Raw genomic sequence first — 23,680 nt, 5'->3', positions numbered from 1 at the left:
TTGTATGTTTCGAATGTCCAACTTTTTTTTGAGGGGGCCTTTAGGATTCTCATCGATGCACATTGTGCTGCTCATTCTGGCCACATGGGAGCAGTATAGGACAAACTACAGGACATGGTGACGTCACAATTCCTCGGCGGTCGCCTGACATGTTCTTCGCAGATTTATTATGACTTGTTCAATAAAGATTATTTAAAAAATGTTCTTCGCAGAAGCTAAAATATGTATGACTAAGCAATGTTATATAGTCTGGGTTGCTGTGTGCTTGTGTTCAATTTACCACGTTATACTAAGGCCACATAGATGCTAATTGTAAGGCGTACCGATAGCATTAAGAGCTAGCATTAAGCTATCAAACTAAAGGCTAAAATACGTAAACGTTTGAAATACACGCCATGTAATTCTTTGTTTGAAGTTCTACTTGACAGTGAACGTTGACTGCGGGTGGCGATAAACAACATGTAGTCTCTTCATTTAAGAATACTTAATCTCTAAATTACTGCTTGCATAGTGAGGTTAGTCGATGTCACCATACAGCGCTAGCATCTCATTTTTTTTGCACTCCCAAGTCAAAACTGCTCATACGGCCAGCGAGGTAAAAATGGTTTTAGGAATCCTCAACACTCAAAATACTCTCATGGAATGTTGATGACACAACTGATTGCAAATCAGCAACGCCCAAACTTCTGGACAGTCAAAATGAGACAAATGTCATTTTTCATCTGGCAACTAATGTCGAGAAAGCTTCCTTACATGGTTTGATGTCAAAATAAAAGAATGCGTTGCGAGTTGAAAATTTACTCAATGAAATGAAACAAAAGGTCAAAGGACATACCTGTAGATTTGACATTTTACAGTGATTATGTTCAAAACATCACTTGCCAGACTCATCAAATACATTAAAAACACTTGTATAGCCAATAGGTGTGGGTTTAAGTGCATACAAACAGTCATTACAAAAAAATAAAATAAAAGCATGTGCGTGTTCATCGCCGCATCACTGAGGCCTTGCAGGGCGGTTGAAAAAGGGCTCCGTCTCGGCGGCCGTCACCCCAGCCTCAGCGAAGAGCCCGCCGGTCGGCGCGCTCAGACCTCCTGTAATCACCTTGGACTGCGAGTTCTGGCGCCTCTGAATGATGACCAGCACGCCGATGAGGAGCCAAAAGAAGAAGTTGACCCACACGGCCGTCTTTAAGAGGAAGCGGACAGACGATTGGCAGGTAGCCGTGACGCAATTACAATAACGGGGAGTGAACGTCACGCTGACCTCGGCTTTCTGCAGGCCGCTGAAGAAATTGTCTCCTTTGATGGGATGGACCCATTTCTTAGTCTGGGCTCCCTCGCAGCTTCACGTGCATCCGACAGAAATATATTATTCATCTGTAATATCCCTCGGCAAAATGTCAGCGTGCAGACTTACCTGGTGATGTTGGGAACACCGTGAATCACCGAGTTGCAAAGCACATCTCGTCCGATCTTGAGCACGAAGCCTGAGATGAGCAGGAAGAAGAGGAAGACGCCGCACATGACCAACGCCGCATTCATCCACACATGCTCCCTGCGTTCATAGACAGATATGTGGACAGTGGTACCCCCGCTATATCGCGGTTCATCAGTGGTACCCCTTTATCGAGACACATGCATACACACGTATACACACACGTACATGTAAGGGTTTTTTTCATTACCTCTGAACGTTCCCGTCGATGAAGATGGCATATAACCAGTACAGAGACAGCGAGAAGCACAGCACAGCCACCATGATCGATATGGCCGAGACAAAGTAGCACACGGAAGCGGAGCTGGACACCTGAACCCCAATGATGCTTTCTGTTGCGTTGTAGCTCACAAGTCCGTAGAGCATGCACAAGCCTCCAAAATTACCCTGGAAGAGTTTGTAAACCAAATAGATGATACTCAAAATAACATTTGGCATGGGCCACAAGGTTAGTTTAAGAAAAAAAAAGGTGAAGGTGCGGGCAGAGTGAGAAGGGAGGGTGTTGTAGAATTTTCAGCTATATTCAAAGATACAAATAAACCATTAATAAAGAATAACACGATCTTCAAAACACTGTAGTGAATACAGATCATTCAATTTTAGAGGCAAAAATATTTTCTTCCACTTTGTGCTCTGTGGCCGATTTATGAAGACGTGGCGTTAAGGATCCTCAAATAACTGAAAAATAGTCACCTTACTACAGTTTTCCTTAATGCAGGGGTGGGCAATTATTTTTCCCGGGGGGGCCAAATGAGAAGCAGAGAATATTGTGGAGGGCCGGGCCAGAAGTTAGAAATAGAAAATAAAGAAGATAGCACAATGTCTTTGTATGCCGGTAATAATGTAATATTCTCCTCCACCATCACACTCAGCACCGGTTCTCCTCAAGGATGTGTACTGAGCCCCCTGTTGTTCACGCTCTACACATTTGACTGCTCTCCGACTCTTAACAGCGGTCCAGTTTGCGGAAAGTTTTTAACATGATAACTATCAAACCATTCTAGGAAATGTTCATTTACTCGAGCCACAAGCAATTCACTCTGAGCATAGAAATTGCCAGAATCGGACCGAGGAAGAATCGCTTCCTTGTTTTTCAAAGTCTCGTAGATTTGAGTCTTTCCAACTCCAGGCGTCTCCTGAATGTTTTGTACTTTGTTACCCGCTTCGTTTAATCAGAGACATTAGTCACTTTCCCTTCCATGGTCATTACTCTCTCCCTCTTTCTTCGTCTTCCCCTCCTTCCCTGTGCTCTGCAACTTGAAGTAACTGTGTCACCTGGTGTTGAAATACCTGTCATTACAGGTACAAACGAAATGAATGCAATCAAACCTTAATTGTGCACCAATTTTCGGCGGACCGGATTAAAAAGACCAACGGGCCGGATCCGGCCCGCGGGCCGTAGTTTGCCCACCACTGCCTTAACGCCTTTCACAGAAAGAAATTAATGAGACATTCATTCATTCATTCATTCATCTTCCGAGCCGCTTGATCCTCACTAGGGTCGCGGGGGTGCTGGAGCCTATCCCAGCTGTCTTCGGGCAGTAGACGGGGGACACCCTGAGACAATACAATCAATATATATTTGATTTTTTGAGTGATTTTAGTGAGTTTCAGAAAGTTGTCCTCTTTTATGCGGCCCACAAACAAAAACGTTTGGACACCCGTTGTAAACATTTCTTTGGCACACCTGGTATTTCATCTAAAGTACAGACTTATGCTTCGAGCTTCAAGTGTAAAGGTCCAGCTAGAACTGTTTTTTTCCATTTCGAATATTTGTGTGGTAAGTGTGGTCCTAGTTCATTGGATGTCATCATATAACTTTTTTTGCATCAGTCCATTGGATTCCTTTACTTTTATGTGATGTCATTTTCTCCCCCTTTGTTACCTTTTTTGTACTGTGTGTGTGTCATTGTTGTCTGTTTTTGTTTTTTACCTTTAGAACATCATTTTGTCCTAATGTGTTTTGAAAAAAAATATTTATATTTTTTTATCATCCGAAATTAGTTAGCTGGGTTATTGGGCTAAACTGTATTTTTTTTTCAATCACTATGTGACTCTGACGTTTAAGAAAGCACTTTTTAGGCGTGCGACTTAAAATTAAGTTTGTTTGCCTTATCTGTCGCTGCCACCACCCTCTGGAACTCTCGACCACAACACATTCGCATGTACTGACTGACCTCCAATCCATCAAATCATCTCTTCAAATTCACCTGTTCCGCAATGCTTTCAACACCTTTTCATCTCTTTCACCCATTTCTGCTTTGTTTTTCTTCTAAATGTGTGCGTTTTAAATCATGTACACTTGGCTTGAACGTGTGCATTTTTATCTTGTGTTTTAAACTCTTGTAATGTGTCTTTGAATACGATGAAACGCGCTTTCAAAATTAAATTATTATTATTACTACAATGAGACCTGTTTCGTTTGTTTGCGCCTTCCCGTGGGCCTGTAATTTTATTATTTGGGGAGAAACGGCAGCATCTGAACGTTTTCTGAGGGTGGGATGTTGCACGGTCCAGCATAATGGGCCACGAGGACTCTGTGGTCACATGATTGGATCTGAACCCATGACTGTTGTTATGACGCTCAATCTTGAAAAATAAATGCTACGGGTTGAGAAGAAAATTTACGATACCTTGGCTGGTTTGGGGGGGTTCTCAGAACTTTCGATCAAGGTAACTTTTACCCGGAAGGGGGTGGTGAGAATGCACATTTAAAGTTGTAAACGGCTTGTTGTCAAGTCACCTGGACGACGGTGAGGGACGCGGCGGTGACAATTCCGCAGACGAAGCAGCAGGCGTACAGGACCAGCTCCAGCAGTAACAACCCGGTGAGCGCCATCATCAAAACGCAGCTGCCAGATTCTTGTCCTCTGCGGCTGTGAGGACGGTGCGATTGAGGTGGGAAACATCCGGTAAATTGCATCAAAATAAAAGCTTTACGGAAGTGCTCGTTTGTGTATGTCCTAAACTACTCTGATTTTACAAATGGAAATTAATTATTGAATTAATATAAAGTGTTTCGTTTGCTTTTGCCCCCAAGTAAACACAGATTGTACAACACTGACATATTAATATAAAAATCTTCTTAGTACAATCTATTTATTAGTTCAATATTTTATGATCACGTTTTGTTACATCATAATTATGCGACAAATCTGACGTAGTTCATTGTGCGCCCGACTAGTGTTCAAAAGCTTTTGAAAATTTCACTTGCCCACTGTAATAAACCAAACTAAAATAAAATCTTATACGGTGGCTTAGAAGTAAATAATGATTAAAATATCCTGAATAAAGCCTATAAAGGAGTCCTGGGGCGTTTACAACTCCCCCCGTTTACAACCACTATGTATCTACCACATACGGCTAAATTTTGCCAAGCATCTTCCGTTTGGTCTTCCGTCCGTCTGGAAGCTCCCGCCGCCTTCCACAGGTCAGTCTTAGTACTACAACAAACATCAACATTTCAAGTTTTATCCTCAAAAAATGACATAGCAATAGATGTACCTTTTTTGTTATCCACAAGAAAATGATTCAACCGCAGAAAACGCATATATTTTCCCACTAGACAACACAACATAATCTTCTCTGTCACACAGGCCACCCCCGCCCCCCCCAAAAACATACCACCTCTTTGCAAAAGTATATCGTGAGCTACTAAATGTATTTTCATCCATCTATTAGTTTTCGCCACTTATCCTCCCTAGGGTAATGGCTAAGTCCTTCGACCCGACCCAGCTGACTTTTAGAGAGAAAGAGAGAGAGAGAATGAGTAAAACAACTAATCAGAGCAACTACTTGGGAATACTTACTGCCTAAAGAAGAGTGTACAGATCTTTTCAGTTATGTCCAGGTTGGTGGGATTGACAGAGTAAATGTCCTCCTTCAGTTTAAATTGACTGAACTTTGCTCAGATGTTCGTCACGTTGTGAGACAAACTTCTCTCTGAATCATTCTCCCTTCCCTCACATGGTACAAATGTGTGAAAAATGCAAACAATTCGTCAGACTGACTTGCTTGACACACTTGAACATTGGTTGTCATACACACGGATTAGCTCAGGGTTGCAAACTGCTCTCAAGCATTGCGAATCAGTTTGGGGTGATGTCAATGTGTGGAATCTCAAACAAGAGCTGTCATATGCCAACCTGGGAATTTGCTCCATCATTACTGTTTATGTTTGGGGTCGGGAGGAGAAAACTCATGCACAAATTTTCATCTTTGATGTTCTAATTTAGAGAGGATGGTCATCGTGCTTTGAATGGATCTGATGACTTTGTGTGAAATGTGTTTTTTTTTCCCCAGATAACATGTTGCATGCTTGTGTCCAAACGCATCCAGAAAATGTCTGACACACTGACACGCCTGACTTTTTTTTATTCTAGTTTGTTGCTCATATTAAACATTAAATTTTGCAAGTGTGTTTGAATGAGGCACAGATTTCAAGAATAGTCTCACTGTAGATTTGGAACAGAAAGCAACAGGTTACAATTCAAACCCAAATATTATACACATGCACTTGAAGATACGCCACAAATAAGATCTCACAAAAACAAATTGAGGAGCCACAACCCAAATAGCGGCAGGCCGAGCCCACTTAGACTTTGTTTCATTTTTTTACACCATTTAAAATATATTGTTCCAGTGAACAGACATTTTGATTATCAATCCACTCTAATTAATTTCCCTCATCTTGCTCCAGTAGTTCCTAAACGTCTTACAAAATACAATACATACAAAGATTGGGGGGAAAAAAATAAAATAAAAACAGAGACTGGACGAAAGTGTGTGAAAACAGCATGACGGAAACCCGTATGGTTTTAAACTTCAAATGTAGAGTTGAAACTCGTCTTATATGTCTGACGGAACACATTTAATCATGCATGTATGTTCATACAGTGGTGCCTTGAGATAAGAGTTGAATTAAATCGCCTTTAACCACTGAAATGAATGGAAATGTCATTAATTCTCTCCAGCCTTTCAAAAAAATACATTATGAAATATTGTATTTTATTAAAAACATATTGTAAACACAATCAACCGGAATTGAACAGTTTGTGCATTATGATTATTAATTTACTGTAATTGTGCAGCGCCCTCTGGTGTGTCTGTGCCTTGGCCACCTGGGGGCAGTATTATACAGACATCAATGAAGATGGTCCCAACTCCTCAGTAAGCCGCAGTAATTTGCCTGAGAGAATTGTTTTGTAATCGATCACTATCTGCCAACCTTTTGCTTGTTGTGAAGGCAGTTTGACTCATTCCTTGAAATAACTTGTGACGAGTCTTACTCATATCTCAAGGCATTGCAGTATTTAGGAAAAAAAACCCAAAACCTTGATTATAATTAGCCGACTGGACAACCGGGCAGTCTGAAGGCATCTGGTACGCTACTATCAAGCTTACAGATAATTTTGTATATTCCTTTCTTCCAGCAGGGGTCACTGTCTCTGCCTGTCCAAATGGCTGAGTGAAACTCCCTCAGGGCCACCTCAGACACTTCTATAAACCTTTCCGGGACCTGGAAATAGCAAGAGTGAAAGGTGAGTTAAATAATGGTGTTGTGCTCACATCCGATCTAGAAACATGAGCGGCTGAACCTTCCCGAGACATTAGATCATCTAAGTTAAAGATCTACCTGGTAGATGTTACTTTTGTTGTAATGCATGTTGAGTATGCGGTAAAGTTCTGTATCCCGGCCCACTTGCAGCTGACTCTCTCTACCCAAGCGAGGTGCACCATCCCTGCATCACACATACGGACCCAAAATAAGCATTTCAGTTCATGTCAATAGCATCACATTTGAACAGTACACAGTTGAAAAAAAAAAGAAAAAAAACTGACCGGGTTAAAGCCTCACGGACAGCCTGCCGTGCAAACCGCTCCATCTGGATATAGAAGAACTCTCTGAAGTTGCTGAACCACTTAATCATCTGGGAGGTCACGCAGCGGTTAAACTGGACAGACAACACATAGAAACACCAGTGGTGGGAAGTGACCAAGTACGAATACTTCCTTACTGTACCTAAAGTTCCTGTAAAGTGAAAATACTTACAGTACGTCTTGTAAATTTGACACACCACAGAGAAGAGCGTTGTTAATAACCTCACCCAATTTGCAAGTCTTTCCAATGTGGCTTCAAAATCATGAAAGTCACGCCGTTCTCTCCACGCTGGGCTTGGATGTGTCCGCTCAAAACACCCCTGCACACGACTGTCAATCAAATGCTACTTATACGACGTGGAAAAATGGATGCTAATTTGTCTAGCAGCTTTTTTTTTATGCTGACGCAGACGTCACATGTTTGAGCTGCGAAAATATATGGCGTGAATATGCAATATATCCCCTCGACATTGGGCTTTCCATGTCGCGGCAACGAGGCGTTCTAAATCAGCCATGCCAGGCTGAAGCCATGTGCACATGTTGTCTGTGTTGTCAAAAACAAAACAAAACTCACCTTTTTTTAAACTTCTCTCAGTGTAATGTGTGCACTCAGAGCAGACAATGAGGCACTCTAACGAAGCCACACCATCGGACTACCTGAAGGGATGTAGGCATAGCTAGCTAGCTGAACAATCTTTTTTCGACATAATTGCTGGACTGCAGAGTACGAGTACCGTTGCCACCTGGGACATAAAATGAACTGCTGGACACACATACACACACACACACACACACACACCTTGACATCAGGGAAGTATGTCTTGAGAGTGTTGGAGCTGGGATAGCGAGCGTAGAAGAACATGAGTTTGGCTTTCTTCAGGTGGCAAGGAGACAAACCCTCCTGAGTGTATACATGAGGCTAGTTAAGGAGAATTCGCTGGTCAATTCAGTCTACTTTTGTCCAATCGGATTTCCCCATCCGTGCGTTGCCATGTCAATCTAATCTGCCCACTTGCTTCAGAATCCTTTGCGCTGACCTTTGAAACTTCAACTATACAAGCAACGGGACTGCTTCTTTTACCAGATTTCAAATTCCTCCGCACAGGGCCACAGCGCTGGCTTTCGATTACATCATATTGATGATATATTTTTACGCATTGTTATTGATTGAAAACAAATCTATAAACTCTCTCAAACAGTCTGAAAAGTGTCGTAAAACTCCACCTCTTCCGTCACTCTGTGGTAGCCATGCAGCATCATGTCGCCTCAAGATTTAAAGTCGGAATATTTTTTGTACAATAAGTGCAAATAGTCAGGTCAGCTCCATTTGACTAATCCTATTTTGTTAGAAATGGATCGCTGTCATGCTTCGGTGCAGGAGGAACGGGTCAGCCACGAAGGACTGCAGACTCATTTTGTTTTAACAGATTTTTGTCTATAGCACGTCGGCTTCACAGTGCAGAGGTACCGGGTTCGATTCCAGCTCCGGCCTCCCTGTGTGGAATTTGCATGTTCTCCCCAGGCCTGCGTGGGTTTTCTCCAGGTACTCCGGTTTCCTCCCACATTTCAAAAACATGCGTGGCAGGCTGATTGAACACGCGAAATTGTCCCTAGGTGTGAGTGTGAGTGCGAATGATTGTTCGTAGACGGCTGGGATAGGCTCCAGCACCCCCCGCGACCCTAGTGAGGATCAAGCGGTTCGGAAAATGGATGGATGGATGGATTTTTGTCTGACTGGTGTGGTGTTGTTATGCAACGATATATGACTGCAATATGAGGTATTATACCAAGTGTTTTCCAACGATACATACAGTACATGACTCACAAAAAGTTAGCGATATTTGCCTTTTGGGTGAAATTTCAGGATGAGCCTAAAATGCATTCTAATATATATGCTGATATATATATAATCAGTATAAAATCTGGATTTTTTTGTAAAATATCACTTTTTTTCTTCAGGAACACAAGTAGTCACTCTTTGAGTACTCACCGATTCTGAGTATTTATTCATTCATTCATCTTCCGAGCCGCTTGATCCTCACTAGGGTCGCGGGGGGTGCTGGAGCCTATCCCAGCTGTCTTCGGGCAGTAGGCGGGGGAGACCCTGAATCGGTTGCCAGCCAATCGCAGGGCACACAGAAACGAACAACCATCCACGCTCACACGTAGGGACAATTTAGAGTGTTCAATCAGCCTGCCACGCATGTTTTTGGAATGTGGGAGGAAACCGGAGCACCCGGAGAAAACCCACGCAGGCCCAGGGAGAACATGCAAACTCCACACAGGGAGGCCGGAGCTGGAATCGAACCCGGTACCGCTGCACTGTGAAGCCGACGTGCTAACCACTGGGCTACCGGGCCGCCCGATTCTGAGTACTGATACCTGTATTACTTTTGATACATAAAAATGTATTGAACGACAAAACAAATGATGATTCGCCAATGTGTGAAACACTCGCATTACAGCGACAACTGCAGCCGAGGAAATCAGATTTTTTTGGGGGACATTTTGCTTTAAGTATCGGTGGCTGGTATCATAAGCCTCCTTAACTATCCGATACCTTAGGATAAAGCCGGTATGGGCCCGATACCGTGACCCAGACTCGCCCATACCTAGTATAAAAGTATAAAAGACAATCATACTGAATTTTTCTCGACAAAAGGATATTCCTCCTGAGCTCAGGAAAAGCTCTCCTCCATCCATCATCCCACCTCCCCTCACTCCCCTCTCTCTGCCGCCATGAGCGTGGCGCATAAGGGACGGCCCCAAATGACCGAGTAGGGGCAGCGGGGGAAAGGAAGGGTGTGTGGGGAACTCCAGGAAGGGGTCGGAGTTGAGGAAATCCTTGCGGGACGACGGGGGAAGAGGGGGCATCTGCGGGTGTTGGTGGAGCGAGCGGGAGAAAAGCTGCTGCATGGAGTAGTGGAGCAGCGGGAGGGCCAGAGGAGGGGCGGGGAAGGATGAGGAAGAGGAGGATGAAGAGGAAGATGAGGGCGGATGGGCAGAGGAGGGCTCCTTGGGTTGGGGCGCCGGGGCTAAGAGCAACGGAGGTCGAGGGAGATGCAGCGAAAGGTCGGGGTGACTTGGCAGAGGCGGGCTGAGAAAGGGGCGTGCCTTCTGGAGGTCGGGTGACTTTAGCGCCACCGGTGGCAAGGCCAAATCTGTGTTCTGGATGCCATGAGGAGGCAGGCTGTTCATGGTTTGAAGCGGTCTTTCTCTTTCTTCATCATTCCCACCTGGCCTCTCCTCGTCCTCCACTCTCGCCTCTCGGTCTTCCACGCCGGCTTGGCGACAGGACGGGTCGGTGTATAGCCGGAGGACGCGGTCGATGACTCTGGCCACGGCGCTGCCGAGCTCCAGCTTCAAAGCCTGGGCGAACTTGTGCCCCCCCTCGTCGTCTTCATCTTTTATCCCTCCATCCCAGTCCAACCAGAGGCCCACTCCCTCCGTCGCACCTTCACCTCGTCCTCGCTGCGTCCTCGCGCCATCTCTTTGCTTCTCTTCACTTTCCTTGAAGCTATAAAAAGGGGCGATAAGACAGAGGGGCTCGTTTTCCGCAGCACCTCCATCGAGTTCCTCGTCGTCGTCGTCAAACATCCGCTCGGCTGTGACCTCGTCCTCCGCATTTTTTCCATTTCCATTCCTTTTCCCTTCCTGTTCGTCTGTGTTGCTCTCCCCGAAGGCCCTCAGCACTTTCTCCTGCAGGGCTTGCAGTCTTTCCCTGGCCTCCTCCAGCTGCTCCTTCAGCTCCGCTCTCCTCCTCCTCCTCAGCTCCCTCCCTCCCCCACCACGCCTCGCGCCACCCTCCTCCAGCTTCATCCTCTTCAACCTCGCCAAATCCTGACTCCATTGGGGTCCCGCTCGCTTCTTACCCTCGTCGTCAGTCGACAAGCCCTCCTGGCCCTCTGTCTCTTCTCGCTCCACGGCCAGGTGCGCGCTTGGCGGGCCGCGAGGGGTTCTGCAGGACTGGCTGAGGTGCTGCTGGATGAGGGGGAAGCCGAGTGGTCTGAAGGCGTTCGGAGGAGGCCGGCCTCCACCTTGAAGCCCTCCGAGCACTTCTGCCGACAGGAGTTGGGGGGCAAACGGGTGGACTTGCGGGTTGGAATCATCGAAGAGGTCCGAGGGGGAGTCCATCACTGGGGGAAGAGTTTCAGAATGTAAATTTCGACGTGTTTTTGACTGAAGCTACCTCATGAGAAGACTCTCAAACTTTCTTCTGAGTTTCAAAATTTAGCCTGAGACTGTGAAAATCGTAAGGTGTAAGTCATTCTTGTAAGCCTCGGTGGCTGATAGCACAGAAACCATCAGTGTGAAACAAGAATGTGCTATAGCAGCACCCAACTGCCACCGTAACCATCTGGAGTTCACAAGTCATATTTATATCGTAACATCACAAAATCAGTTTTGGTCACACCGCATCAATTGAATGGCCACAATGCTGCTGCTTTTGGTGTGCGCGCCTTGGCCACCTAGCGGCAGGATAAGACATATGGGGAACTGTACTGTTCAGCCGTCTCAACTCCTCTCGGCTCATCAGCACGGCACTAATATTAGTCACTCTTGTCTGAGGATAAAGAATATATGACTGTGAGTATATTGTCTGTCCCCATGTGTCACTGGCTTCCGTTAAAGCACCGCAAAATAGATGCTATCAAGCATTAGCATAAAGACAGCAGATTTAACGGCTAAGCTCTGTGGAGGTTTGGAGTTACACAAGGTGGAATTCTTAGCACGTAAACAACTTGAAGACTCTTTTTGAAGACTTTAGACAAATTCGATGTCCGTGGAACAAAGGTTAGAATTGGAGAATTGGCCCCAAAATGCGTAGTGTGGAGAAGAGTCAGGTGGATGTTTAAGACATATGGGGAACTACACTGTTCAGCCGTCTCAACTCCCCTTGGCTCATCAGCGCGGCACTAATATTAGTCACTCTTGTCTGAGGATAAAGAATATATGAAGTTGAAGTTACACAAGGTGGAATTCTTAGCACGTAAACCGCTTGAAGACTCTTTTTGAAGACTTTTGACAAATTCGATGTCCGTGGAACAAAGGTTAGAATTGGAGAATTGGCCCCAAAATGCGTAGCGTGGAGAAGAGTCAGGTGGATGTTTAATTGTGACATTTCACTCTTCTCATCATCGCCAAATGTTCCCTCCTTCCTTCCTCTGTACACCTCCCACTCCCCCCCTCTCCCTCTTATCAGTTCAGACAGCTTGTTAAGCACTGTTTGATCAGAGTGTTTACCGTGACACACACACACACTCACACACAGGATGATTCACACAGTAGTGGGGCATGAGAGGCTTGTGAGAGGGCTAACAATGGTCAGTGGTCCTTTGGGAGTGAGATGGACTCAGAACACCACGTACGTGTGTATGCAAGCGCGTGTGTGTGTGTGTGTGCGAGTGATCAGTATAGTCCGATTTAGCTTTGATAACACCCTTAATCCACTTCAGATGGATACACTCACCGCACACAGAGATGGACGGACAAACGGACGGACGGATGGATGTAGGGATTGATAAGTGTGCATTTCGGGTCCCCTGGTGAAACACTAAGAGAATAATCCCCCTATAAATAGCTAAATATCAATTATTCAAATGCCCTCTCTTCCCTTCTATAACACAGCCCAGATGGCAGGCAGGCCAATGCGCTTATATGCGCCGGCCAGATTAGCTTTTTTAAAGCCAGCCGCAAAGCTGGCCAAAATATTAACGCTGAGCAATGGACATGAAAGCCATGTTGCTCGAGATTAGACTCAAGCAGCGAGTATTATTCACGATGCATGAATGATAAAATTTAAACAGATAGATACACCACAATAAACTGAATTTTACTTTGCTTGATCTGATCTAATCAAATGAGACTTTGCATTCACGTTCATCCTTGACTACAATTTTGAATGGAAATCTACTATCATGAAACCAAATAAATAAACACTTGGCAACATCTGTGTGTGTGTGTGTGTGTGTGTGCGTGTGTGTGTGTGTGCGTGCGTGTGTCTGTGCGCCCGGCGCGCCCCCCGACTGATTGGCAGCTGGACAGATGATGTCGCAGTGTGAAATCTATCTATTTTTTTTTCCTTGCAGAATATAAAACTTGCAAAATAAACTAGCAGGAAATAAATCACTTACTGTCAGACAGCAGAGCTCCAACGGGCTCTCACCGAGGCTTTTCGCTCAGGTGTCCGCTGACGTGCGCTCTTCCTCGGTCGACTGTCCTCAGCTGGCACCCGCGACTATGGTGGTGATGGTGGTGGTAGAAAAAAAAAAGAGGGGGGGGGAGAAAGGAGGAAGGGAAAAGGGGAGCTCGGACATGTGAGTCCACAGCTCTCCACAGCCGTGTTGTTTTGTGTTATTCAACCGCCCCCACTTGTGATCCACTTCTTCCCCTCCCTCAGGAAAGCAAATCTGTACCCGGCTGGCACAGTGTGTCATCATGCTCGAACGCCGCCGCTGCTGCTGCTGCTACTGATGTCCACTTGATGACTCTGCCCCGCCCATGTTGGCCTCATCAACGATGTACAAACAAGAAGAGATAGGTCGAGGTGACAATACTTAAGTAGAAGAATGCATACTCCAATCCGGTACTGACTTAACTCCTGTACTTGGCTTAAAAGTACAAAAAGTTTTTAAAAAATAGCAAGTTTGAAGTCCCCCCCCCCCACCACCCCCCTCTGGCCCCACTTCATTATCTCTCCTTTCCACTGTCATTGCCCTTCACATTAGCATCTCCTGTTTGTTGTCTCCCTCTGCTTCTGTCAGGCAACTCACCAAAAGCCCTCAGTTGTCATGGAACCAAGGCTGGAGAACAAAAGATGGACGCGGCTATGGGTGAGTTTATGGGGCTTTGGAGGGTGTGTGTGTGGAGGGACGGGGATGTGGATGAGGCTGACATGGAAGCAGGCACTCAATTAATATTAATAGGAATAATTGGGAGGTGGGGGATGCATGCAGAGGGAGGATGGCAGGAGATAACAAGGTCAATGATGGCTGCATCTGATCTAAATAACAAAGGACCGCGCACTGTGAGCGTGTGTGCGTTGAGGGAGAGAAATGCATGTGTGCGTTGAGGGAGAGAAATGCAATTGATGGCTAAAACAGTCCCCTAAAAAGGCGCAAATGGCTGACAGAAAACTACAGCCTGGAGTCTAAAATTGTGCGTCATTTCTCTCAGGTCTCCGATTATGTAAGCTACTCAAACACTAACCCTCTCATCCATCCATGTGCACATGCAGCCACTTTAGTCGGAGAGCTTATGAATACAGCGTCCAAGAGTGAGAGGTACAGTATAACAACAATTTGGAAAAAAAAAAACAGGGGAGGGGAAGTATAAAAGGATCAATAGATGGCATAAAGTGTATGTGCATTGATTTACTTACAGCGGAGCGCAATGGGGGTTGATGGAAACATGGGAGGGGAGCAGGAAATTGCAAGAAAACAGGATTAAGGTCATTTTTCATCCATTATCTAAAAGCAATCCACAACATATGCTTCTGTGGTTGCTACCTGCCTGGACTTTAGAGCATTTGCATTGTGCTACATTCGTGACGGATGACACACAAACGCACCGCCCATGTTTCTGCAGCTGAGCCCCTCACATTACCTCACATTACTTTCGTGTGGCTAAATAACACTCGTCGCGCTTATTGACTGGTTGCTTGCATTTATATCCAACCTTTCGCATGAGGAGAGTCCAATGTCACACATGAGAACGGGCAGCAGAAAAAGCATCATTACCGGGTCCACGTTTAATCCGTTCCGCGGCCACGCGCTTACCTCAAAATGCTCAAATCATCTTTCCCCATTGAAATGAAAGTAAATGCCTTTAATCTGTTCCATTCTCCCAAAACAACAACAAAAAACAAAGAAAAATAGCACTGTACGATACTTAATAAAAGCATTCAATAATGGCAGAACTAAATACAATGTAAAGAGTTAGCCAGCCACAATTTTCACTTCATTTCAATGGACATTGGGCAATTCCTCTTCGTGTGCACCCCTTGGCCACCTCGGGGCAGGATAATACAAACATGGATACATGGAGAGGGAGACTGACAGAAAATATCAGTAAACTTCAGTATTTTTTTTTCAGCAGAGCATTCAGAATATATGTCTGAGTATTGTTATATTGTCAGACTATCTGTGTTGCTGCACTGTTTGTTCACAATTCTATTCCTTTAAGTGGTACGCATCGCTGCTACTTGTTACCCTGTCTGTTTCCTCTTGTGTGTTTTGTGTGTTAGCATTAAGCTAGCGGACTTACAAATGAAGTTGTTTTTTTTTAAAAACACAATTCTCTTTTGTTTTATGTTTAGTTTGACAGCAAACCTCAATTGAGAGTGACAATCAACATTCATTCATTCATTCATTCATCTTCCGTACCGCTTGATCCTCACCAGGGTCGCGGGGGGTGCTGGAGCCTATCCCAGCTGTCTTCGGGCAGTAGGCGGGGGACACCCTGAATCGGTTGCCAGCCAATCGCAGGGCACACAGAGACGAACAACCATCCACGCTCACACTCACACCTAGGGACAATTTAGAGTGTTCAATCAGCCTGCCATGCATATTTTTGGAATGTGGGAGGAAACCGGAGCACCCGGAGAAAACCCACGCAGGCCCGGGGAGCACATGCAAACTCCACACAGGGAGGCCGGAGCTGGAATCGAACCCGGTACCTCTGCACTGTGAAGCCGACGTGCTAACCACTGGACTACCGGGCCGCACAATCAACATCTTTTTTCAATGTATTATTTATTATCTGTCAACCTGCAACTTGTTGTGCAGTGACTTCAATGCTACCATCATAACAACGCTTAAATCTTTTTTTTTTTTTTGCTCACAATTTAAAGTAAAAATTCGATTCTCTCCTATCGCAAGACACCACTGTACTGTGATTGTGTGTGTAAGAGAGAGACTCACGCTCAAAACTACACTGAAATAGCTGAGGGCAAGGTGAATGAAAACGAAACAGCCACAGACAGTGAATAAGCTCATAAAGACGGGGGGGGGTGTATCGTGTGTGTGTGTGTGTGTGTGTGTGTGTGTGTGTGTGTGTGTGTGTGTGTGTGTGTTGGATGGAGGGGGAAAGAGGAAGCAGCAGAAGGGGCCGGGGGCGTTGAACAAAAACAAAAAGCAAAGAGTGTAGCGGGCAACCAAAGGTGTCAGTATTTGGCGCGGTAGCGACCCGGACATGTAGGTCATAACGGCTGCTCCGCGTGTGACTAAAAACCAAACTGATGTACAGCGCGTTGGAAAGTGGGCCTCTCACCATGTGGCTGCGAGTGCGTGTGGTCAAAGGTTGGAGAAGCAGTTTTTACACGGACACACACACACACACAATGAATTAGCTTGCAAAGTTGCACATAACAGCTGCCCTCCTTGTCATACATGCACAGGTAATGCACCATGTATGGCACTAAATTATGCGCGGCACACACACACACACACACACGTCCCTCTTTTGATCCCTTGTGATAACACGCGCACGCACACGCGTGTGGTGATAAGCTATTATGCTCTCAGGCTGGAGTGTTTTGATGGTATAATTGCAGTGACCAGTGAGGAGAAAAAGGCAGGGATGGAAAGGGGGATGGTGACAGGGAAAAAAAAAGCGTGCTGACACTCTCAGCATGCTAATGTTATTCCTCCGTTTCATCCATCCATCCCTCCCTCTGACTCTTTGTCCGTTCACATTCTCGCTCCACGCAGGTAAAGCGGCGCAGAGAGACACAGCGAGGTAGAGGGATATGTAACAGGATAGAGCGGCGTTATCGCCCACTTTCATCCCTTCATCCTCTCCATAGTGCTCAAAACAAAAGTGCCAGGGAAAAAAAAAAAGATGGATGAATAGAGACCGAGGGGGGTGTTTCACTTTTTCCATCCCTTCCAACAATAAATGGATGATCTCTGCTTACCCTCTAATCGCATCCCTCCTTTCCCCCCCCTCCGTTATCTGCCGCTCCCGTACGAGCGTTCTTTCCTCTGCTTTTGTCAGCTCTCCATCTGTCTGTCCTTCCACTCATCCTTCACTCTCCGGGAAGGCTGCACGATGCCTCTGATATGCTCCCGCTGTTACCTCGCAAGCCGTCAAAACCCGTTTGTCCTACCCTCCTAACTTCACCTTGCGAATCTCATTCCATCTGATAAGAAGCACTCTGTGACGCAATTTCAAACGGTATTTATTAGGAAAACAGTGCAAATGACTTCATACACATAGTCAACAAGAAAACATGGGAAAAGGAGTCAGTGTGCCCATTGCGAGTGTTTACATTTTCATACATTTTGGACCAAATGAGCCAGTGGCCACCTATGCTAGTGTTTTAGAAGAAGAAGAAGAAGAAAACCTTTATTAGTCTCACAATGGAGAAATTCCCAATTCACAGCAGCAAAGTTATGAAAGTAAGAAGTAGAACAACAAAATATAGGAGCTGCTGGAAAGGCAGCCACTCTCGCGGCGCCATTTTGAAGTCAAAATAACAGAAATAACACAAGACAACACATAGGACACAGACAGTCGTTCAATCTTCACCAATTTTCTGCATACACTTTGTTGTCTGAAGCAGTTCGAGATGAAAGAGGAGAGGATCAAAGTGTCCTTTCTCCAGTGGATCAGAGACGTCATGCTGAAAATGTGCTACAAGCTAAGTTTTGAAAGCAAACACAAAGCTGTAGCATCCATTGACGAAAAGAGATTAGTTCACTTCTCCTGTCTCACGTAATCCGCTTCAAAGTCCAAGCCGCGACTCCCAGCTCCAAATCCGCATCGGCACTCCGCGCCAACGCTCCTTTCTTCTCATCGTCGACTCCTCAAGACCACCATCCATCCAGCCGCAGACCGTTCAACAGCACCGATCTCTCCGCTGAACAAAGCGGGGCTGTGAAAAATGCTGCCCATTACAGGCGCAAGACACAAGCGCCCCGGGACTGTCCAGCAACGACAGTCAAATGGCGCCGACATTCCTCCAGTCAAAAACAGTGCTGGTATACCCATGCTGCCGAGAAGGCGCAACCACCAAGCACAGAGTCTCCTCCTTGATGAATGTCGTGGCCAAAAAATGCTGAAAAAGGTCCACATCAAGTCCACACGACGTAACAACAAACACAAAGTGACAAAAGAAACACAAGAACAACAAAAAAAGCAAGGCTCATGAGAGCACTTGCTGACGGCTGCCTACTCGGGCGCCATCTTGACTTCAAAGTGACAGTCCTGAGAATTTGGAGATTCTTATTGTGTGTTTATTTTTTTTTCCCTCCCAAATGTTTGCTCCTTACGGGTCCTGCGCATGTGTGGGCGAGGTGCGTCCTTCCAGCAGCTTCTCTGCGTGTTCCAGATACTGAGCGATCATTCGAACGACAGCCTCCTTTCGCACTGGATCTGGATCGTCTGAAAACAAGAAATTACAGTTGAGAGGATCTCAAATCAGGTTTGACATTCAAGGCGAGACAAGGCCACTTTATTTAAATAGGAGCACATTTCACACAAGGCCACTCAATGTGCTTCACGCAACACCTAAAAGACATGATGAGGTTCAAACACATTTACCAACAAAACTTTTAAAACAAGACATTTTATCACAGCGTGAATTTAATTGTATAACATGCTTAAAAGGCCTTAATCAAAGCTATGAGAAAAAGGCATTGTTTTTAATCTGAATTTTAAAAATATTTAAACTTGAGGTTGACATCGCTTGCCTTGGCAACTTATTCCGTTTGTGTGCAGCATGACAGCTAAATGTAACTTCACCATGTTTGCTTTGAAACCTGGGCTCCACTCATTGTCTGCAGACCTCAGAGCCCTACTCGGTTTATACTCAATGAGCGTTTCCTTCATGTAACAAAGACCCAAACCATTCAATGATTTATTATAGCGCAGCAGCAGAATTTTAAAATCTATTTGGAAGCTGACTGGGAGCCAGTTTGAAGCCGAAAATGGTGAGTGTGGTAGTCACGGTCTATTTCAAAAGGCTCAACCCAGTGGGGTTTCCCCACAAAGGCCACCAAAGATAAACCATGACAACATGAGACTACACGCTTCATTCTGTTCGTCTGTGAAATTAATTTGCAGAACAGAACCAACTCCAAATCCATTTAGTGGAAAACAAAAAGCGGAACCTTGGGTTCAGCCAAGTTTAAGTATGGTCAGACATTGCTGTGAAATGGGCTGCAGCGCTTTCTTGAGTCAAGCTTCTGACTGAACCGATTAATTCACTGCTTGGTTGCAGTACAGCGTTTCTACCAGTAGAGTGTGCTAACAGACAATGACATCTTCATCGGGAGCATGACTTATATTTAGTAAAACGTTAATATTACGTTCAATCAACAGTAAGCGCGATGTTTAATTTAAGCTATTGAGTGTCGGACAATTTAGAGCATTAATTTGGTTTTTCATGTAAACAAAGAAACTACCAAATGAAAAATTTGACTATTCTTTCATCACAAAAAAGTTTAGTTTCTACCTTACTCCATTTTTTGTTTTTAGTACGCAGCAGTAGGAAATGGGTTGGTTCACCCAAATCGCCAATTTGGGAAGCATAAGAAATGTTTTATCAACAGTAACTTTGATGCTACTAAAAATTTCTGCTTTGGTGATGTCTCGATAATGTGAACAGTCCTTTTGTTCTATAAAAAAAATTCAAACAATGAAAATGTGCTGTTGATGGCACAATATTAGATCAATAATTTCCAAATATTCACCAGTGTAACATTTTAAATTGAACAAACTTGAATAACTATTTGCATGCTCTTTAGTAGTAGTAATATTTAGTCGCCTGTGCACTCATCGTGCCGTGCATATGTGTACAGTACATCATCGCTTCTACTTCTAAATTTAAATAATGTCTTTTTCATTCTTGTGTGACATTCTTTGTTGTCACTTTAATGTGACAAACACTTTGTAACAGCAGAAGAAAAGACCAAAAGCTGCAACTATAAGACAAGACATTCTGTTCTCTCACCCTTCACTCCAGTCATGAGTATGTCTACCACAGTCCTGTATCCAGAAAGGGCAGCGCTCGCGTCTCCCTCCGCCTCCCTCGAAATGGCACACGTCAGCTCGGCGCTGGCTCGGTTCAAATACGTCGCCTCGTCTGCCAGATTGCTTAGCGGCAACAAAAATAACTCGGAATGGTCACCGCGAGATTTGCATCTGTCTGCGACGGATGTAGAAATGAGTGAGGAGAAAGAATCAGCGTTAAAGTCACTGCCAGATTTTTCTCATTTCAATTTTAGGCTTGTTGAGTGATCACCTTGTTTATAACAGGGATCAAAGACAGCCAGGTCATTGTCAGACAGCACCGGACAGAAATCCACCTTTGGTGGCAAGGTGCACCCTTCCGCCGCTGTGTCGGAAAGTGACTCCACCTCCTCCCGAGAGACTTGTGATGTGTGCGTTCTGGCTGGAGATGTCACTACAGGTGACAGAGGAGATTTTATTAACAACCGCTAACCTTTCCACATGTTGGACAGTGAAAACCCATTTATTGGGCGAGAGGGCATATTAGCAATGCTATTAGAGTAATTCTAAACAACTGCTCCTTTAACACACATGGAGCAGCAACACATTCAAACAATACTCACCACAGTGGACTGTAAAACCCATTAAAAGTCTGTGAAGTCAAGATGGCGCCCGAGTAGGCAGCCGTCAGCAAGTGCTCTCATGAGCCTTGCTTTTTTTGTTGTTCTTGTGTTTCTTTTGTCACTTTGTGTTTGTTGTTACGTCATGTGGACTTGATGTGGACCTTTTTCAGCATTTTTTGGCCACGACATTCATCAAGGAGGAGACTCTGTGCTTGGTGGTTGCGCCTTCTCGGCAGCATGGGTATACCAGCACTGTTTTTGACTGGAGGAATGTCGGCGCCATTTGACTGTCGTTGCTGGACAGTCCCGGGGCGCTTGTGTCTTGCGCCTGTAATGGGCAGCATTTTTCACAGCCCCGCTTTGTTCAGCGGAGAGATCGGTGCTGTTGAACGGTCTGCGGCTGGATGGATGGAGGTCTTGAGGAGCCGACGATGAGAAGAAAGGAGCGTTGGCGCGGAGTGCCGATGCGGATTTGGAGCTGGGAGTCGCGGCTTGGAGTTTGAAGCGGATTATGTGGGACAGGAGAAGTGAACTAATCTCTTTTCGTCAATGGACGCTACAGCTTCGTGTTTGCTTTCAAAACTTTGCTTGTAGCAGACGTGTGCACATTTTTCAGCATGATGTCTCTGATCCACTGGTGAAAGGACACTTTGATCCTCTCCTCTTTCATCTATAACTGCTTCAGACAACAAAGTGTATGCAGAAAAGTGGTGAAGATTGCACGACTGTCTCTGTCCCATGTGTTGTCTTGTGTTATTTTTGTTATTTTTGACTTAAAAATGGCGCCGCGAGAGTGGCTGCCTTTCCAGCAGCTCCTATTTTTTTGTTGTTCTACTTCTTCCTTTCATAACTTTGCTGCTGTGAATCTGGAATTTCTCCATTGCGAGACTAATAAAGGTTTTCTTAATCTTAATCTTAAAAAAAGGATCTGAAAAGTCTGCACAGAAGATGAAACGTACCTCTGTCGTCCAGCTCGGCATCCACACTGATGTCTCCTTCCGCTTCACTCATCTCGGTGTAGGCCTCGGTCGCCAATTCTGGCTTTCCCACGTCAATCCCCAGGTTGGTGCCCAAGTCCTGGGGCAAAGGGGGCGCCTCCCTGCCCGTCTCCTCCTCTGCCGGCTCGCAGTCTGAGGCTCTCCGCTTGGGGAGGGGGATGAGAGGAGGAGGTAACTCAGGGAAGGGCTCATGTGGCCTTGTGACATCTCCATCCTGAGGAGGACAAAATAGAGGCTGTTTTGTCATGCGCTCATTGTCTACTCTTTAACAAATAGACAACATTTAAACACAGTTTTCTTCCTTTACTCCAGCTGTTTCTGGAGACAATGGTCTTGCTGGGGAAAAAAAAGTGTTTATTTTGTTGTCACATCCCTGCTTTGTTTGTGTACACTGACCCTGAAGAAGTCTCGGAGCTGTGGGCTGTTGTAGAGTGCAGGTATGCTCATAGAGAAGACGAGCATGTCTTCCGCAGCCTTCCTCCTCTCCTCAATCACAGCCTCATCGAACCTTCCTAGAAACACAAATGCAGGTTTAATTGGTGGAGACGAACTGTAACTAGCAATGACAGAAGCGTGGTTAGTTTAACGATAATGGAGTGATGGACTGATGACACATTTGGTCAACTTGAAATAATGATATAACGATGATGTAATGACGGACTGATGATGAAGAACGGGTTGCGTGGCCGCTGACCAATGAGGAGTCATGCACCAGCAAAGTTTACTGCTGTGCCCACCTCTGCCAAAGATTTGCGCTGGTGGAAACGGCGGGAATTCCTCATCTCTTCGGAACAGGTTCTTGTGAGTGTTGGCCAGCTCGGTATGGAGCTTCTTCAGCTCCGAGTACCTCGTCCACACGACCACCTCCTTCACGTCCTCTGGGCAAGGCTTGGGCACAAACTAGATGGTAAAAGAATCAAATTCCTGTTGAGTATGAACATGCATTTGCTACATTTGAGTGCGGGTGAACAAGTCAGGAGGTTGGATTTGCCAAACAAGATCAAGGCCACCGTCACGAATGTTAAGCTATGAACAATTAATAATTCCCTTTGTGTCTAAAGGAATTTCCAAAGCACTTCTCATGAATTAATCACAAGTTCTCTACACTAAAGTAACTATGTGCCACACTTTGCATGTAAGAACAAGACTTGACTCACTCGTAAAAATGACTTTCAATCGAAATCAGGAAGTAATAAAATCATGAAAGTCTTGGTGGAAACAGGTAACATGGCACCATCGTGAGTGATTACAAAGTAGTTTTTACAGAACGTAACTGACCCGTCCAATAACTTTGTACTCCGTGTGTCCTTTCTCGTGCGTGCGTACGTCGGTGACGCTAAAGAACCGGTACAATTCTTCTTTCCGTGACATGTTCGATCTTGTCGAGAAATAAAATCAAAACAACGTTCGGACAGAGAGCATTAGCTCCCCCTCCGCCCCACGACTGACTTCCGGGTTTTGCTTACGTCAAAGCGTGCGCGATGACGTAGGCGGTTAACATCGAGGCAATATTTTTAGTACAGTATTCCTCCTTTGGTTAGAGATTTCATTGTTATTTTCCTTTTTATAATTAATGTATAGCAGTTTATATATTTGATTGATCGATAAGTGATACGTGCAATCATATTAAAATCTAATTTCCATACAGTGTTAAATTAATATAGTAAACCACAAACCCACTTGCTTTCGCTCGAGCTAAAAACGGACGGTCGTCCGGCGTAACAAAG

The 23,680-nt window shown here is 45.1% G+C and overlaps 3 protein-coding genes and 1 long non-coding RNA gene across 7 annotated transcripts; 1 reads left to right on the top strand and 3 right to left on the bottom strand.

The window, feature by feature from the left end:
- Window positions 1-822: 822 nt before the first annotated feature.
- On the bottom strand, window positions 823-4,403 carry tmem179ba (transmembrane protein 179Ba). The gene is made up of 5 exons (XM_052062752.1): window positions 4,242-4,403; window positions 1,689-1,885; window positions 1,421-1,558; window positions 1,268-1,346; window positions 823-1,189 (listed from the first exon to the last, which is right to left on the bottom strand). The coding sequence occupies exons 1-5, from the start codon at window positions 4,338-4,340 to the stop codon at window positions 998-1,000; spliced, it is 705 nt and encodes a 234-aa protein (XP_051918712.1). The 5' UTR covers window positions 4,341-4,403; the 3' UTR covers window positions 823-997.
- A 1,452-nt stretch (window positions 4,404-5,855) lies between these two features.
- Window positions 5,856-17,428, bottom strand: prox3 (prospero homeobox 3). 3 transcript variants are annotated; one of them, XM_052062397.1, is made up of 7 exons: window positions 17,295-17,428; window positions 13,513-13,603; window positions 10,046-11,514; window positions 8,178-8,291; window positions 7,340-7,452; window positions 7,134-7,239; window positions 5,856-7,016 (listed from the first exon to the last, which is right to left on the bottom strand). In XM_052062397.1, coding segments are annotated over exons 2-7 (1,977 nt in total). In that variant the 5' UTR covers window positions 13,514-13,603; window positions 17,295-17,428; the 3' UTR covers window positions 5,856-6,842. The 3 variants fall into 3 exon arrangements, with proteins under 3 accessions (XP_051918357.1, XP_051918356.1, XP_051918358.1); XM_052062396.1 differs by lacking the exon at window positions 17,295-17,428 and having other exon boundaries at window positions 13,513-13,786; XM_052062398.1 differs by lacking the exon at window positions 17,295-17,428 and having other exon boundaries at window positions 8,178-8,285; window positions 13,513-13,786.
- Window positions 6,928-15,238, top strand: LOC127599235 (uncharacterized). Of its 2 annotated transcripts, none has more exons than XR_007962042.1 (3): window positions 6,928-7,038; window positions 13,779-13,919; window positions 14,143-14,415. It is a non-coding gene; the product is annotated as an uncharacterized LOC127599235 (long non-coding RNA). The 2 variants fall into 2 exon arrangements; XR_007962043.1 differs by lacking the exon at window positions 6,928-7,038 and adding an exon at window positions 14,762-15,238 and having other exon boundaries at window positions 13,782-13,919; window positions 14,143-14,211.
- A 114-nt stretch (window positions 17,429-17,542) lies between the features above and the next one.
- snx15 (sorting nexin 15) lies at window positions 17,543-23,426 on the bottom strand. Its single transcript, XM_052062626.1, has 8 exons — window positions 23,232-23,426; window positions 22,691-22,853; window positions 22,350-22,465; window positions 21,915-22,167; window positions 20,625-20,786; window positions 20,334-20,528; window positions 18,576-18,763; window positions 17,543-17,702 (listed from the first exon to the last, which is right to left on the bottom strand). The coding sequence occupies exons 1-7, from the start codon at window positions 23,322-23,324 to the stop codon at window positions 18,648-18,650; spliced, it is 1,098 nt and encodes a 365-aa protein (XP_051918586.1). The 5' UTR covers window positions 23,325-23,426; the 3' UTR covers window positions 17,543-17,702; window positions 18,576-18,647.
- Window positions 23,427-23,680: the final 254 nt, after the last annotated feature.

Source organism: Hippocampus zosterae, chromosome 1 (genome assembly GCF_025434085.1).
Source record: "Hippocampus zosterae strain Florida chromosome 1, ASM2543408v3, whole genome shotgun sequence".
Lineage (NCBI taxonomy): Eukaryota > Metazoa > Chordata > Actinopteri > Syngnathiformes > Syngnathidae > Hippocampus > Hippocampus zosterae.
Note: the sequence above shows the minus strand (reverse complement) of the source record. Positions and strands in the feature narration are given on the sequence as shown.

Bases quoted from the DNA above. Each gene is read 5' to 3' on its own strand.
- snx15 (XM_052062626.1), bottom strand. From the start codon at position 23,324: ATGTCACGGAAAGAAGAATTGTACCGGTTCTTTAGCGTCACCGACGTA. The intron at 22,854-23,231 runs GTCAGTTACGTT...TTTACCATCTAG, and splicing joins AGTACAAAGTTATTGGACGG to TTTGTGCCCAAGCCTTGCCC. The intron at 22,168-22,349 runs GTCAGTGTACAC...TGTCCTCCTCAG, and splicing joins AGCTCCGAGACTTCTTCAGG to GATGGAGATGTCACAAGGCC.
- tmem179ba (XM_052062752.1), bottom strand. From the start codon at position 4,340: ATGATGGCGCTCACCGGGTTGTTACTGCTGGAGCTGGTCCTGTACGCC. The intron at 1,886-4,241 runs GTGACTTGACAA...AAACTCTTCCAG, and splicing joins CGTCCCTCACCGTCGTCCAG to GGTAATTTTGGAGGCTTGTG. The intron at 1,347-1,420 runs GTAAGTCTGCAC...ATGCACGTGAAG, and splicing joins GGTGTTCCCAACATCACCAG to CTGCGAGGGAGCCCAGACTA.
- prox3 (XM_052062397.1), bottom strand. The intron at 8,292-10,045 runs ATATCCTTTTGT...AACTAGCCTCAT, and splicing joins TTTTCCTGAGCTCAGGAGGA to GTATACACTCAGGAGGGTTT. The intron at 7,240-7,339 runs GTCAGTTTTTTT...TGTGTGATGCAG, and splicing joins GTCCGTGAGGCTTTAACCCG to GGATGGTGCACCTCGCTTGG.